Source organism: Biomphalaria glabrata, chromosome 9 (assembly GCF_947242115.1).
Source record: "Biomphalaria glabrata chromosome 9, xgBioGlab47.1, whole genome shotgun sequence".
Classification (NCBI taxonomy): domain Eukaryota; kingdom Metazoa; phylum Mollusca; class Gastropoda; family Planorbidae; genus Biomphalaria; species Biomphalaria glabrata.
This window is the reverse complement of record NC_074719.1, coordinates 8,245,995-8,261,049: the sequence shown is the minus strand read 5'-3', so window position 1 is coordinate 8,261,049 and position 15,055 is coordinate 8,245,995. Positions and strand designations below refer to the sequence as shown.

Sequence of the window (15,055 nt, the reverse complement as noted above, 5' to 3'; positions counted from 1 at the left end):
TTCAGTAAATATACTTTAAAATGCATAAGTTGACAGCATAAGAACAAAAAATCTCTTTAAAAAAAGTTTAATATAGATCTAGATAAGGGATATAAATATGCTTAAAAACAACATGGTGGTCAGTAAATGTCTCTGGGTATCTAAATCTTTTAGATTCTTTACCTCTTCTTTAATTCAATTGTAATTGACGTCACACTACCGGGACTACCCTGATTTTCCTTACAAGGTTTTATTTTCTACTAATTGGGTAATTAATTGGGTAATTCTGCAGGATTTCAAGGGGCAGCCATCTTTGTTACTATTTTGTTATTGTTTATGCCTATGGACATGGTCCAAAGAAATACCAAGATAGTGTCTTAAAAATACCATGAATTTACATTAGGCCTACTTCTGTGTTTTCAAAGCAATGCAATCTTTTTCTTTTAATTTTGACTTGGTGTTAATACAATATGCTTCTTATTGTTCTGTCTTCTTTTTATCTAGTTAAATATTGTCTATATCTATTCTGAATTATTCTGATATATAGAGAATCTAAATTTAACTAGGCCTACAATAAATATCAGCACAGTTTATTACCAAAAATTAATTGACCTTTATTGCCTTTATTAGCCTTTAAGAACCTTGTCATATTAATATAGTAATTAGTCTAGTTCTAGCAGTTAGATTATGAGTCTAATTAATAGACTTAAGGGGACTACCGGTATAACTAGATCTAGCATATTATTTAGCTTCAAAAATAAAAACCAACAAAAACCCAAATCGGAGAGAAAACCCAAGATACAAGATAACAGTCTAAACAATAACAAAGATGGCTGCCCCTTGAACTCCTGCAGAATTACCCTTTATGGTTATATTAACATAATATATAAGATATTTGATATTATGATTTGTCCTCTTTTTGCTGGATGTCTGGTAATCATAAATTATATATATCTAGGTCCAATAATCCCAATATATATATAGCGTATATATATATATATATATATATATATATATATATATATATTATATATATATATATATATATATATATATATTAATATATATATATTACTTAGGTTATTAGGCCTATATATGTAATATTATTCTCTAAATGTTTTTAAATTTATGTATAATAATACAAACTCATATATATATATATATATTTATATATATATATATATTTATATATATATATATATATTATATATATATATATATATAAATAACATCTATAGTGTTTCACAATTGTGACTATCTTTAAAAAGGTAAAAACTGGGTGAACACCTCCCAATTTTTATAAAATTGAATTCCTGGTAGATGGCTATGAAATGACGTTTTTCCTCCTGTATCATACAGGAGATGGGTCATTATCATTTTTAAAAAGCCTTAAGCCTTGGCCTATGCGATTCTCCTGGTACGTGAAAAATAATTTTCTGCTGTGAAAGGAAAACCAGTATATATTGGAAATGTAAAGAAATGGACCATGCGCAGTACCATTACAGTAGTTTAGCAGAAAATGTCAAAATAAATTAGATTTTTACTAATTTCGACCAGCTGTTCCTTAAACATGCCTGTTCTGCAATAGTCACTAATAGTGACTCTACTCTACATCCTTTACTTAGACTCTTAGTTACTTACAATATTAGTCTAGATCAGTGATACTCAAAATACGGCAGTGTTTCCAGGTGTAGACCCCACCCCTTTTTTTTCTAAACAAAAAATATTTTTACCTATGTTGAAGCCCTGAATTTTTCTATGATGGTTTATCTTATCTTATCTTATATAATACAGATGTTACTTCAAAAAAGAAGATGATTACGTCCTACGCGTCATGCATTTAGTCTTGCATATTAACCAATGACTTAAATTCTGCCAAGTCAATGGTTTTCCTGGCTAGCTCAGGCAACCCATTCCATGCTCTAATAGCACTAGGGAAGAAGGAGTATTTGTATAAATTTGTCCTAGCATATGGGACGAGGAATGTGCCTTTATCTTTGTGTCTTTCAGAGTATTTTATTAAATTTTGTTTTTGTATTTGTATATCTAGTCAAATGTGAATATTCGTTTGTTATGAATCGCACTGCTCTATTTTGTGTCTGTTCTAGTTTCTTAATGTTTTCTTGAGTTGAGGGGTCCCAAACAGAGGATCATGCATATTCTATTATTGGCCTAACCAAGGTTAAATAACATTTTAGTTTTATGTTCTTATTTGATTTATAGAAATTTCTTTTAATAAATCCTAATGCTTTGTTTGATGTTTTTGTAGTTTCATCAATATGTGGATTCCAGGACAGTTTTTCATTTATTATAACACCTAGGTATTTTGCGTTTTTAGTCTGTGTTACTGGTTTGCCATGAATAAGATAAGTGGAATTAATTTGTTTTAGTTTTTTTGTTACTCTTAACAACTGACATTTTTCTGGGTGGAAAGACATGCTCCAATTTGATTCCCATTTCTGTAATTCATCTAATTCTCTTTGTAAAATATCTGTGTCTTGTGTTGTTTTTAGTGTTCTATATATTATGCAATCGTCTGCAAATAATCTGAATTTTGTTCCTGAAGTAATGCAATTTGGTAAATCATTTATGTAAATTAAAAATAGTAGTGGACCCAAGACTGTTCCTTGAGGTACACCTGAGTTTACTGTTATCGGTGTTGATTTAGAGCCATTTATTATTACAGTTTGTTCTCTCCCTATCAGAAAGTCTTTAATCCACTGATGCAGTGGACCATTAATGCCGAAATATTTTAATTTTTTAAGCAAACTATGGTGGTGAACTTTGTCAAAAGCCTTAGAAAAATCTAGTAAGATAGCATCTATTTGTTCACTATTATCTAAACCTTTTGAAAAATCATCAATTAGTCCTATTAGTTGTGTTTCACATGATCTATATTTCCTAAAGCCATGTTGGTATGGTGTGAGGACATTATGTTTGTCGAAGTGGTTTATGATGTTGCTACATATTATGTGTTCTAGGATTTTACATGTGATGCTGGTAAGTGATACTGGTCTGTAGTTTCCTGGGTTTGATTTTTCTCCTTTTTTAAATAGGGGGGTGACATTAGCTTCTTTCCAGTCCTTTGGTACTCTGCCCTGGTTAAGTGAAGCCTGAAAGAGTATTTTGAACACTGGGGCTAGCTCATTACTTAGTTCTTTGAGTAATCTAGCTGGAATACCATCAGGTCCAGAAGCTTTATTTGGTTTGGTGTTGGCTAATAGTTTTTGAATTCCATTTTCTTGTACTACTATATCTTCTATGTTGTCTACTTGGTTCAAATTAAGTAATATGTCTTTGTCTCCTGGGGCTGAGAATGCTGATGCAAAGTATTTGTTTAGGATGTTTGCTTTAGTTTCATTATCATTATGTATTATGTTATGTTCATCTTTTAATGGCGCTACGCCTGTTGTTTCCATTTTCTTATACTTAATGTATGACCATAGGTTTTTGTTGTTATCTTTAGATATTACATTGTTTATGTATTCACTCTGCAGCTGTCTGCTTACTTTTTGGGTTAAGTGTTTAATTTTTATATACTTTTTGTAAACTCTTTCTGCATTAGTTTCTTTAAATTTTCTATATAGGTTTTCCTTCTGTTTACAAAGCTTCTTTAGTTTATTATTAAACCGGCATTTATTTATTTTGTTTGATGTGTATTTAGTTGGTATATGATTTTCTATAATGCTTTTAAGATGGTTTTTAATGAAATTCCAGAGGTCATCGACTGGTTGGTTAATGTCTTTTTCTAATAAGAATGTTTGTTGAAAGTTTAATGCAGCTTGGTGTAGTTGTGTTAGGTTACCAAGACCTTTAATTGTGCCTTTATGAAATTGGACTCTGAATGTAGAATCTACCTGGAAAAATGAAAGGATCTTTACTCTCTTTGTGGAACATGATCAGGGGCGGACTGGGTATCAAAATCAGCCCGGGCATTACCATATAAACCGGCCCACAAATGTCATGTCCTATATTTTCGGTGTGTGTGGGGGGGGGGATTTTAAACCTCTCCGCAATTTATATATATGTATATATATATATATTAGTGTGTGTCTATATGTAATTAATCTTCATTACATTCTTATCTTTCATTCTCTCAAACGTTTTTTCTACCCTAGAATACTCTCTTCCTATAATTAGTGAAAGGCAGTATACACAGCCAAGGGACAGCTAGGGAGTCTGGGGGAGCGCTGTAAGCTCCCCCAGTGGTGCCCCGGATCCAAGCATTATTTTCGTTATTTTATGCTTTAAAAAATGCATATTTTGAGGTATCTACAGTGCAATTAGCCTGCTACTAAAACTAAATCTTCTATTCAGTGGAGTCCAGCGACTGGTAGAAAAAGGTAAAATGCTTTAGTTTTTGTATTGGAGGTGGGGGGGGGGGGAACACAGAACCCCTTTTGGCTACGCTCATGAAATTTGGTGACTGTAGTTTGCTTAAGTTGGAAGTAAGTAAAGTTTCCCTTTCAGACAATGAGATCTGAGCCCGGTGATGGTTTGAACTCCTCCCCTCGCGGCTACGCCCATGTGTTTTATAATAGGTGTAAGCCTAATTCTATTCAAAATATATAAAGTTTGATAACGCATCGAAAACTTGATGTATGCTTTCGTAAGCTTACATAATGTATTCTATTTATACATGTATGTAGTCTGAAAACTATAAACACTACAATAGCAGCCTTAATGAGTTTCAAACGTTTTGGTATTACTTATAGATTACAGACGTTTCTACAAAAAAAAAATAATCAAGTCCTACGCATTTCACGTGTCAATCTAGTCATGCATGTTGATCTGTGACTTAAAATATGCTAAGTCATTGGTTTTCCTGGCTGACTCAGGCAACCCATTCCTTTAAAGTGGTATCACCACAAATACAAAACTAGGGGTCTATCGAGCCGTCGTCCTCCCTAAATTGCTCTATGACTCAGAAACATGGATAGTGTACAGTTAACATGCAAAGAAACTGAATCACTACCACGACATGTTTGTGAAAAATACTGAATGTGAAATGGCAAGACAAAATACCAGATACTGAAGTCCTTCAAAGAGCGGGTCCGCAAAGCATCCACACAATCCTGATGCAGTCCCAGCTGCGATGGGCAAGACACGTATGCAGAATGGAAGACCACCGCATCCCTAAACGACTCTTGTATGGCCAACTAAACGAAGAAAAGCACTCACAGGTGGTCAAAGAAAGCAAAGCTTCTCTGAAGGCGTTCAGCATAGACCCAGCCACCTGGGAGACAGAGGCACATGACAGAGCATCATGGCGTCGCGCTGTGAAAACTGGCGCACAGGTTGCTGAGGAAAAGATAACCAAGCTGGCAGAAGAAAAACGCCAGAGAAGAAAAGCAAGGCCATTGACACTAACTCCAGCTGGAATAACCTGCCCAGTGTGCGGCCAAACATTCCGGGCTCACATAGGTCTCTCCAGCCACACGAGGAGACATAAAACCCCAGTGCAAAGCCCTCATCCCACTGGATGACAAAGTGGTCGTAATCGAACTACGATGGACGAACTATATATATATATATAGGCTATATATATATATTCCTTTACCAGATAAGAGAAAGCAGAACGGCTAGAGAGGTACTTCTAAATGTGAAAAGCTCTTGCTTCGTCCTAGTACATTCTCAAAAACCCGATTTGTATATGAATATATTATTTAGAATATAAATGATTCTAAATCTCCTTTCATTAAATATCGGATGTGACAGCGCTATATAAATTAGTGTAATTATTGACTTCAAACTAAGCATAAGTTTGCCATTAATCATAACGATGCAAATACTGATGTCAATCTAGATTTATGTTTTAATTATTCTAAATAATTATATTTTTTTTGTACGCCTTAAGTGTAGTATTTTTAGATCTGTTATTACAAATAAACAACAAGAAACTTACTTTTTCTTTTCAAATCGCAGAAACTAGAACGTTATACGGTTATACCCATATTGAGCTGTGAATAAGTTGGGTGGTTTGCAGTTTCGCGGCTGTGTGTATGTGTTTAAGTTAACTTCTTTTAAGTTTTGTTAAAGAGCTAATTGTTTCCCCTTTTGCCGCGTTTTATCAATGTTTTCTAACTTAACCTCTATCATCCCTCTTTTTCGTTAACTTTCAATGGAACCATCAAAAGACGGGTGAGGGAAGGAGCAAAACAAAAATAGGAGTGCCATGAAAGGCCCAAGCCGACCAGCAAAATGATCAGGCCAAACACAGTCTCGAAGACATCAAAGTAGTGTTGATGGCCATGCCGCTGGTGCATAGCAGAAAGTACGGTCTAACGTATTGCAAATGATAACACGTACAGTGTATAGTGTAATTCTTAAATTTTATTCTTGTTGAATTTTAAACAAAATTAATTGTAATAATAATTAAAAAAAAAAAACAACAAGAAGAAGATAACGTGTTCGAGCCTTTGTGTCTTGCTGCTGTCACTTTTTAAAAAAGTTTTCTGCATTTAATTTTTTTTCTTTGGTCGCGACCAGACCGGCCCCTTTGGTACCGGCCCACCGGGCATTTGCCCGTTTGCCCATATAGCCAGTCCGCCCCTGAACATGATAATAAGCTAACATATTTGTTTTGTAAAGAAAGTGTGGCTGTTTTAAAAAACAACAACATATTTAACATATAAACATCATTATAAAACAAACATGACTTTCTTGGTTTGAGCCTCAAATACAAGATTGTAAAATTTCGCCTAGGGATTGGAGGATCGATGGGAATATTTACCAAAAAGAGATGTGAAAATGAGTAAAGCTAGCTAGCTACCATGTTTCTCACATGTTAAGTTAAGTAGAGATATGAAGAAATGAAGCCATTTTTTGATGCTTTAAAAAAAGATAAACTTCAAATTTTCCATTATTTAATGTAAGTACTAGATCTACAGGTTTTTAATTAAATAGTTTCAAGTCAATTTCATTTCATTTTTTTTTACCTATTGGTTGATATGGCCCGCGACACAAGTGTCAGAAACTAAAATGGCCTGCAGGTCGATTTAGGTTGGGCATCACTGGTCTAGATGATCATGATAGATCTATATATATTATATGCCATGGTGTAGATTCTATGTCTATGTCAAGTATATCTAGATCTAGAATCTAGTCTAGTAGTAAGTAGTACATCTAGTCTTCTAGCAAAGTCTATTTTAGATCTAGTAAATCTAGTTCTAGCTACTACACTTAGACTTAGTCTTAGTCATTCTTCTTTCTCTAGACCTTAGTCTAATTTCTATTACATCTAGACTAGATGTCTTGACTATAACCAATAACCCACAATGAATGAGCTGGAGGAACTTACCCCAACAGAACTTAACAAAGCCATAGTCAACATGATTGCCAGCAAAGCCCCTGATTGCCCTGAATGCAACGGGTATCCTCACTGTCCAGATCTTCAGAAACAGTGTAAAACCACACCAAACCAACCTCTGTACTCTGTACTGTAGACATGACCTGGTCTGCAAATGTTGGCAAGAAGGTCCTAGTAGATAGCAAAAAGTACGGTCTAACATTTTGCAACCATTATGTTTAGTATATAGTATTAAGTTTTTAAGAATGTTTTAAATAAGGGAGATGAACGTAGGCCAAAGGCAGTCTTTTTTGGTGAACTAAAAGGTGGTCGATGTAACAGAGGCGCCCCAAGGAAACACTTCAAAGACCAGCTTAGGCGTCAACTTTCCTTGGCTGACATAGAAGAAAGCATGTGGCCTCAGAATGAGACAGCTGGAGGTCACTCACAAAGGCAGCAGGATATACATTTGAGACCAAAAGAAAATATGCTGCCAAGGACAAATGCAGACTGCGAAAAGAAAATCTAAAATGACCAACTGCAGACAATGGTTATGCTTGCCCTGGAAGTGGCAAAATATGTAGGTCACGGCTAGGGCTGCACAGCCATGCATTCCTCACTAATCTTCTGACTCGAAGACAATCCTTATTATTATTAAATATTGTTTATAAATATTACATTTATGTTTGTCTTTATTTGCAGAAAAATTAATTGAATTTGTCCTAAATCAAAACAAAAGAAAAAGTATAGTAACCAATGCAAGAGTATTTGTTAATACTTTCATCAAAAGAAGAAGAAGACATCAAAGTGTCTCTGATGGCTGATATAGAGCATGAGTCCAGTCTTGACCTGGACAATGTAATAAAACATGAGAAGATAGAAAGTCTTAATGAAATATGTTTGATAACACAGTCATGTAAACTACAAGACATGAAATTGTCACATGTAAAAATTGAAAAGACTGAAGTAGATGAAGTAACTTCTTCCATACAACCATTTGAAAACTACTGCCATGGTCAAACTTATAATGTAATCCCTGGACATCAGGTATTTCATTTCTAGTATATAGTAGGTAATAGATTTAATAAAATAGTTAATTCTGTTCATACTAGTATTAGATCTAGAAAGATTTGCAATGAGTAAAAATAACAGAAAGCTAATGTAAAATAAGTTTATTACATACAGAGAAATCTTAAAATATTCTTTCATCATCCATACTAGGCAGTCCTTTCATTAATCTCATATTTCATTGGTTTGTATTTTAGTGTAATTTTACTAAGCTAGAACGCAATCAAAGTCATACATTTTCAATAATAAGTGAATACATAGTTATAATATTATCGTTGTAAGATTATTTGAAGTCATGATATGATAATCTCTACAGTTGGACATATATTTAATCAGCATAAATAACAAACAAAGGAGTTTATATTTGAAATTCTTCTTGCATTTGAAGTTCACACTGGGCTCTATAGCCTTGGTCAGCACGAAGTCTAGAAGAGAGAAACTGATATTAAAACTAAAGCTATCATTTGTTCATGGCTGCCTCAGACTTCTGCGCCACTGTGGTGTCACCAGTTAGGGTAGAGGAATCCAATGACTACAATGGTAAAATGTTTAGGACCGAGGCGAATCTCCTAGGGGTGCCACTTTTCTGGGTCAACCCTGAAATCCGGGTTTCCTGAGATCGTTTTCTTCCTTCCTATGGGTTTTGCTTGTATTATTTACCGCATTACCTACCCAAGCGTTCTAGACCAAATGTATTCGATTGCACCTACTTCCCTTAGTAGTACTTGTTTAGGCATGCGCAAGGTGCATTCAGGACAATATTTGGTTGTGTTTTTCTCTAGCTTTACATTCATATTTGGACACAAAAGTTATTTCTTATAGATCTACATAGTATTTGTTTTTTCCTGCTTCAAAATGTGATTTTTAAGAGCAATGATGTGTTGGCCATTACTTTAGACCAGAGTGTGAAGAACAAATGGCGATGGTTAGAAACAGAGGATGGTGGATCCGGCACTTTATATAAGAATGGTGCAAAAAATTGATGCACCAGGTCCAGGTATGTACTTGGTAGTCTACCTATTTTCTTTTTTAAAATCTCATTTTTAAAGCTTATCTAGATTAGATTCTAGTAGATTAGATTCTAGATCAATGTAGTAATCTAGATCTAAAATCTAGTTACTATTTACACTTTAAGTCTAACTCTACTATCTAGATGTAGATTCTAGTTCTATCCGAGTCTGTCTTGATTGGATTATGATCAGTGGCGTAGCATCCATGGCGCGAAGTGAAGGTATAATTCAACAAGCAGAGAAGACTTTCGAAATCAACATTTTACCGAAACATCGATGTCATTGTTTCTCAATTGTCAACATGTTTCATTCGTTAATGCTCAGTTTCAAGTGCAAACGACAAAGAGTTAAATGATGCCACCACATTTTTACTCTTAAGTAGATATTATTGCCAAAGAATATTGTTCAGAGATGCAATCCTTCAAAGAAGCCTACCAAAAAACATGAAATCTGTGTTCAATACGAGATTTTGTTTTAAAACCATACGCAACTAGTTTGTATAAAGACGTTTTCTAAAATTGTTACAAAATGCATGCTATTTCTTACTTTGCCTGTGACAGTTTCTTCATTGAAGATGTGATGGATAAAGCAAAATATTGAAGAAGTTCTAAGGCACAAGTTGACTTCTCTTGATGTTCTTTCCAGTGAGCGAGAAACAGTCAAAAATTAGAAATAGACGCAGTGATTTTGTGCTTTGCTTATCAGAAGGCGGGAGGAGCGGTGGCTTAGTCACACTTAGTGGTTAAGCGCTTGGCTTCTGAACCTGCGGTCCTGGGTTCAAATCTTGGTGAAGACTGGAATTTTGAATTTCGGGATTCTTATAGGGCACCCCTTAGTCAATCTAACTCTAATGAGTACCTGACTTTAGTTGGGGAAAGTAAAGGCATTTGGTTGTTGTGCTGGCCACATGACGCCCTGCTCGTTTACCATTGGCCACAGAAACAGAGGACCTTAGCATTATCTGCCCTATAGATCGCAAGGTCTAAAAGGGGAACATTTACCTTTTATCAGAAGGCAAGAAAAATTAAATTTTAGTAAATAACTGTTAGATCTTTTTACTGTTAACTGAGTTACATTGAACTAGAATATAGTTTTTATCAACATTTAATAGTTTGACCATGGATGTAAATGTGTATAATGGGGGAAAAGAACTAATAAACATTTGTTTGTTAATTTGAAACATTTTTTGGTCATTAGAACTTGTGCAAACATTGAGTCTTAATACATTATTTCTGAACGAAGTCATACCTGAATGAAACGTAATACCTTTATGCCTTGAAAATGTACCAATGAATACAGACTAGATCTAGAGATAGATGTAATCGATATTTTATGTCAGACACTAAATTTGTCTTATTGGAAATAGGGGGGCCCAATAAGATATTCTCGAACCAGGCCCACCTTGCTATGCCACTGATTATGATCATCTGAATTCGAAATGATCTCTAGGTCCAGATTTAGAGACTAGATCTAGATTAATCTAGAATCTAGATATGTATAAGGTTACTAGGACTAAAGAGTAAATCTAATCTAGATCTAGACCTAGATGATAGATCTATATAGATCTTATAGAAATCTTATCAGGAGAAACAGATTATAAATAAATTCTATAATACTATAACTATAATCTAGAATTCTACTAATAAGTCATCTAATATGATCTAAGTAGACTATAATACTATATTTAGATCTACTAGTATACATAATCATAAGTATAATATATAATAGAATAGATCACTATTTAATCCAAATAGAGATCTATGTCCTAGAGTGCTAAAATTTGATGAATATTCTTTTTTGCTTAGCCACATGACATTTATTTATTGATAGTTGATCAAAGTCTTCTAAAAAGTTATTTAGTGACCTTAGTATTTGTTATCTAAATCTAGAATCTGAGATTTTAAAAAGTTCAGTGATAAATCAAGTTAATATTATTTATCTACATTTTTTAGAGATTTTTATACAAATATTTTATTAACTTTTTCAGGAGTATGTTATTGCATTGTTATCGTCATCATACGTGCAGATAGACCATCCATCCATCCCAGTGGCGCTACAGCCCATAGAGGGCTTTGGCCTGCTTCAACACATATTTCCATTCAGAGCTCTCCTGGGCATTTCGTCTCCACGCCCTAACCCCAAGCTGTTGCAGATCTGCTTCCACATCATCAATCCAGATAGATAGCTGCTAAATTATTGACCTGAAAAACTAGGGGCCTTCGATGGGAAGTTTCAACAAAAAAAGTTTGATGGACCATTCTAAAATGCCTCAAGAGTCCTGTATAATGGAATAATAGATGGCTCATTCTTAGCCTTAATGCCATTGTCAGCCAGATATTGACCTGAGCAAAAAAACTTACACAAGATACTAAAGCTCTCAACATAACTTAATTGGGAAGAACTGCTGCTACTTATACTATGACTTATGGTATAGCTGAAGCTATGAAAAATGAATTGTCACAGTGTCTTCAGTTATGTCCACTACTCTTGTCTCAACCATATCTACAGCTAGGACACACAAATCTACCCTATCTACAAATCACATCTATGACAAAAGTACCCATGGCAGGTCCAGGATTAAGGAAAAGAAAGCATCATGATGCACCTAACAAAGTATCTGTCCATCACCAAGTTTAAAAAGAAAGTTTTATCTAAATACTGAGTTTTTCATGCATGTAATGTATTATATTTATATCTTTAAAGCTTTTTTTTTTTTGTAATCAAGTTGTCTACAATTTTAAACTTATTTTTTTTAGAATTTCTTTTTTACTAGTGTACTTATGAAGTTGTGTATTGTTTAAACATTTTTGTTGTCAAAGTCTTTAATTTTAATATAAATTGTATTTCTAAGACCAATATTGATTTAAAATGATTAAACCATTTCAATATTACTACTGTTCTTTTTTCGTCAAATTTCGGTGCTCAAATTGTATCTACTGTACTTTTCAGGGTTGGTAGAGTTTGAGGTTTATGATTTCAGGGTTTGGAAATTAGGGTTTCAGGGTTTACTTGGACTCATGGGTGGCACCCATTGAAACCACCTAAACTTCTGACCAGAAATGCAAATCCCATAACAGCCCTTGGAAAACTCAAAACAATCTGTAAAAACAAAGACAAATCCCTGGACACTAAAATCAAACTGTTGAGCTCCATTATCATGTCAACATTCTTATATGCCTGCAAATCTTGGAAACTGACTGCAGATCTCGAGAGGATCATCCTAGCAATGGAATTGAGATGCTAAAGAAAGATCCTAGGTATCACTTACAAAGACAGCATCAGCAATGAAGAAATTAGAAATAGGATTAATGCAGCAAATGGAACCCACAATGACCTGGTAACTTCTGTCAAAAGATGCCCCAACATTTCAATAGACCAAGGGATAGGTGAAGATGAAGGAAGTTGTATTGAGTAGAAATATGAATTTGAAATGACAAGCTTAAATCTAGGTTGAAAATCCATCCTGATTGATTTACTAATACTGCAAACTCTTTTGTAAGAAAGTGTATAAAAATTATTTGAAGTTAAATTATCAAGGAGTAATGATTGAAATATTAACTTTATACATAAACAGTAGTTTCAGTAGTCAAAACCCAGCTAATTTTAAATGAAGAAATTAAACATTTTATTAGCTTTTAGTGTTAACAATCATTCATGCACTCATTTTGTGTCATTAAATAGTACCCATCAATGATGAATGAAGTGCAGATTCTTTATTTAATTTTTAAAAAAAAATTGTTTACAATTATATTATCGATAACATAAATATTTAATTTTTTATTATTATTATTTTTATTTTTTTTGCAATTTGATGAATAAAATTTCTTTGTCTTACAGGCAAATGATGTTCTAAAGCAGGAGATAAAAATGTCTTGTTCTACTGAAAGTGATGAACCATTGTCCTTAGCATCAAGACTACTGGCTATGTCAAAGAAGGCAGACAGAAACTTTTATCCAGTGCCCATCATTTTGCCAAACTTAAAACTGACTGGACACATACCTCTCCCAGAACTGCCATTGAGCGAGGTGAAAGAGTGTTTTTTTTAAAATCTTTAGGGCGTTTCTTAGTTCACCCAGATCTAATGCGTTCCTGACATTAGTAGGGGAAAATTAAAGAGTTTGTTTGTTGTGCTGGCTATATGACACCCTTATTAACCATAAGCCACATAAACAGAAGACCTTAACATTAAGGTCGGAAAGGTGACCCTTTTATATTAAAAAATTCCCCTTGATTTATAACAATAATGCTTTTAGGAAGTCATCTATAAAAGTTAGCTTAACCCTCTATTGCAAACATTTTGAAATGAAATTTTAAAAATATATTTTTTTTATTAATGTCATTCTAGGGGTCTACAAGATATGAAGTACCACTTTTTTCAAGAAAAAATGTGTAATTTTGACTTTGTAGCTTCTTAGCAAATTTGCAATATAGAGCACAAGTGGATAGATTATTTTAGTGTTGCAAAATTGCAACGTTCCATTTTAAACAGTTCTAAACATATTTTAAAATGTATAACATGGATTATATTCAAAGATATTTATTTAGTGACAATAAAATCAGTAGCAATATACATTTTACAAAATAATGAAAAAAAAAAATTTAAAAAATTCATCTTGTATGTAACATTTCTGAAAAGGTATTTTGACATGATCAGTTATATATATATATATATATATGTATATATATATATTTTTCTATAAATTGTAAAATAATATTTTTGAAATACAATATATATATTGTGATAGATTTAATATTATTTAAATGTTACAAGTAATGTACTAAATATAAAAATAATTATGATTCCAATAATAAATGAAAATAGTATTCAAAAATATTATTTTACAATTTATAGAAAAAAAATTTTTTTTAGAAATCAGACAATCATAGACACTAAACTTGTTAGAATAATGAAATACTAAATTTCATGGAATAATATAAAACAATATCATTCTGTATTTTAATACATACACAAATTTATAAGCTTTTAATTAGGTATCTTTTTAACCTGGTAATTAGCATAGGCCTCGGCTGTCACAAAGTGTTGGATATTGTTTGAAATTTCTTTTCGTACATGAAGTCAAGGGATAATATAACTGGATGTAGCACATCAAATGTACTCACCAGAGTTGCATAGTTTTAATAATTTTCAGCTATGTCCAAACCTTTTTTTTTTATGCTGGGCTGATCAATGTATGTATTCCAGTGTCGACAACCTTTTCGAACATAGGGTAATATGAATTTTTAAAATGTGTACCACAGGCGGCAATTAATTTGTTAAATAGAGTATCCATGGCTTCATTATACAGCATGGGCAAGAGTTTTGAGAGGCCAGATACCAACCTGTCAAAACCTGATATATGGCTTGTGGGATGTTGATTGGGCATCACCGATGCATCTGCCTGCATGATAAAACATTTTTTTAAAAAGTCCCTCAAATAATCCACAGAAAATCTTACTGGCCTGGTAGATTTTCAGCTAAAATAAATCTTTTTTCTGTTTTATGAGCTTAGTTCTGAAGTTTCATCAGAAATTATTATTCCATCAAGCTCAAACTTCCAGCAGGTCGACAGAGGATATTGATGAGCTGGTTCAATCTAGCACCATCACAATGGTACTCCAAAGCACATAACATGACCAGCAACCAGCTTTTGGTTGTTTTGTTTTTATGTCTGTGTTCTCTCTCCAAAAGATATCTTTTATCCATAGGTA

The 15,055-nt window shown here is 33.4% G+C and overlaps 1 protein-coding gene across 4 annotated transcripts in view; it reads left to right on the top strand.

Annotated features, from left to right (window-relative positions):
* The first annotated feature begins 90 nt into the window (after nt 1-90).
* The window catches only part of LOC106071209 (zinc finger protein 345-like), a 29,387-nt gene continuing 14,422 nt past the window's right edge, over nt 91-15,055 (top strand). Inside the window, exons 1-3 of one of the 4 annotated variants that reach the window (XM_056041372.1) lie at nt 91-226; nt 7,970-8,314; nt 13,183-13,371. In XM_056041372.1, coding sequence (XP_055897347.1) covers nt 8,024-8,314; nt 13,183-13,371 — 480 coding nt within the window. In that variant the 5' untranslated portion in view covers nt 91-226; nt 7,970-8,023. The other 3 variants (XM_056041371.1, XM_056041374.1, XM_056041373.1) reach the window with 3 other exon arrangements.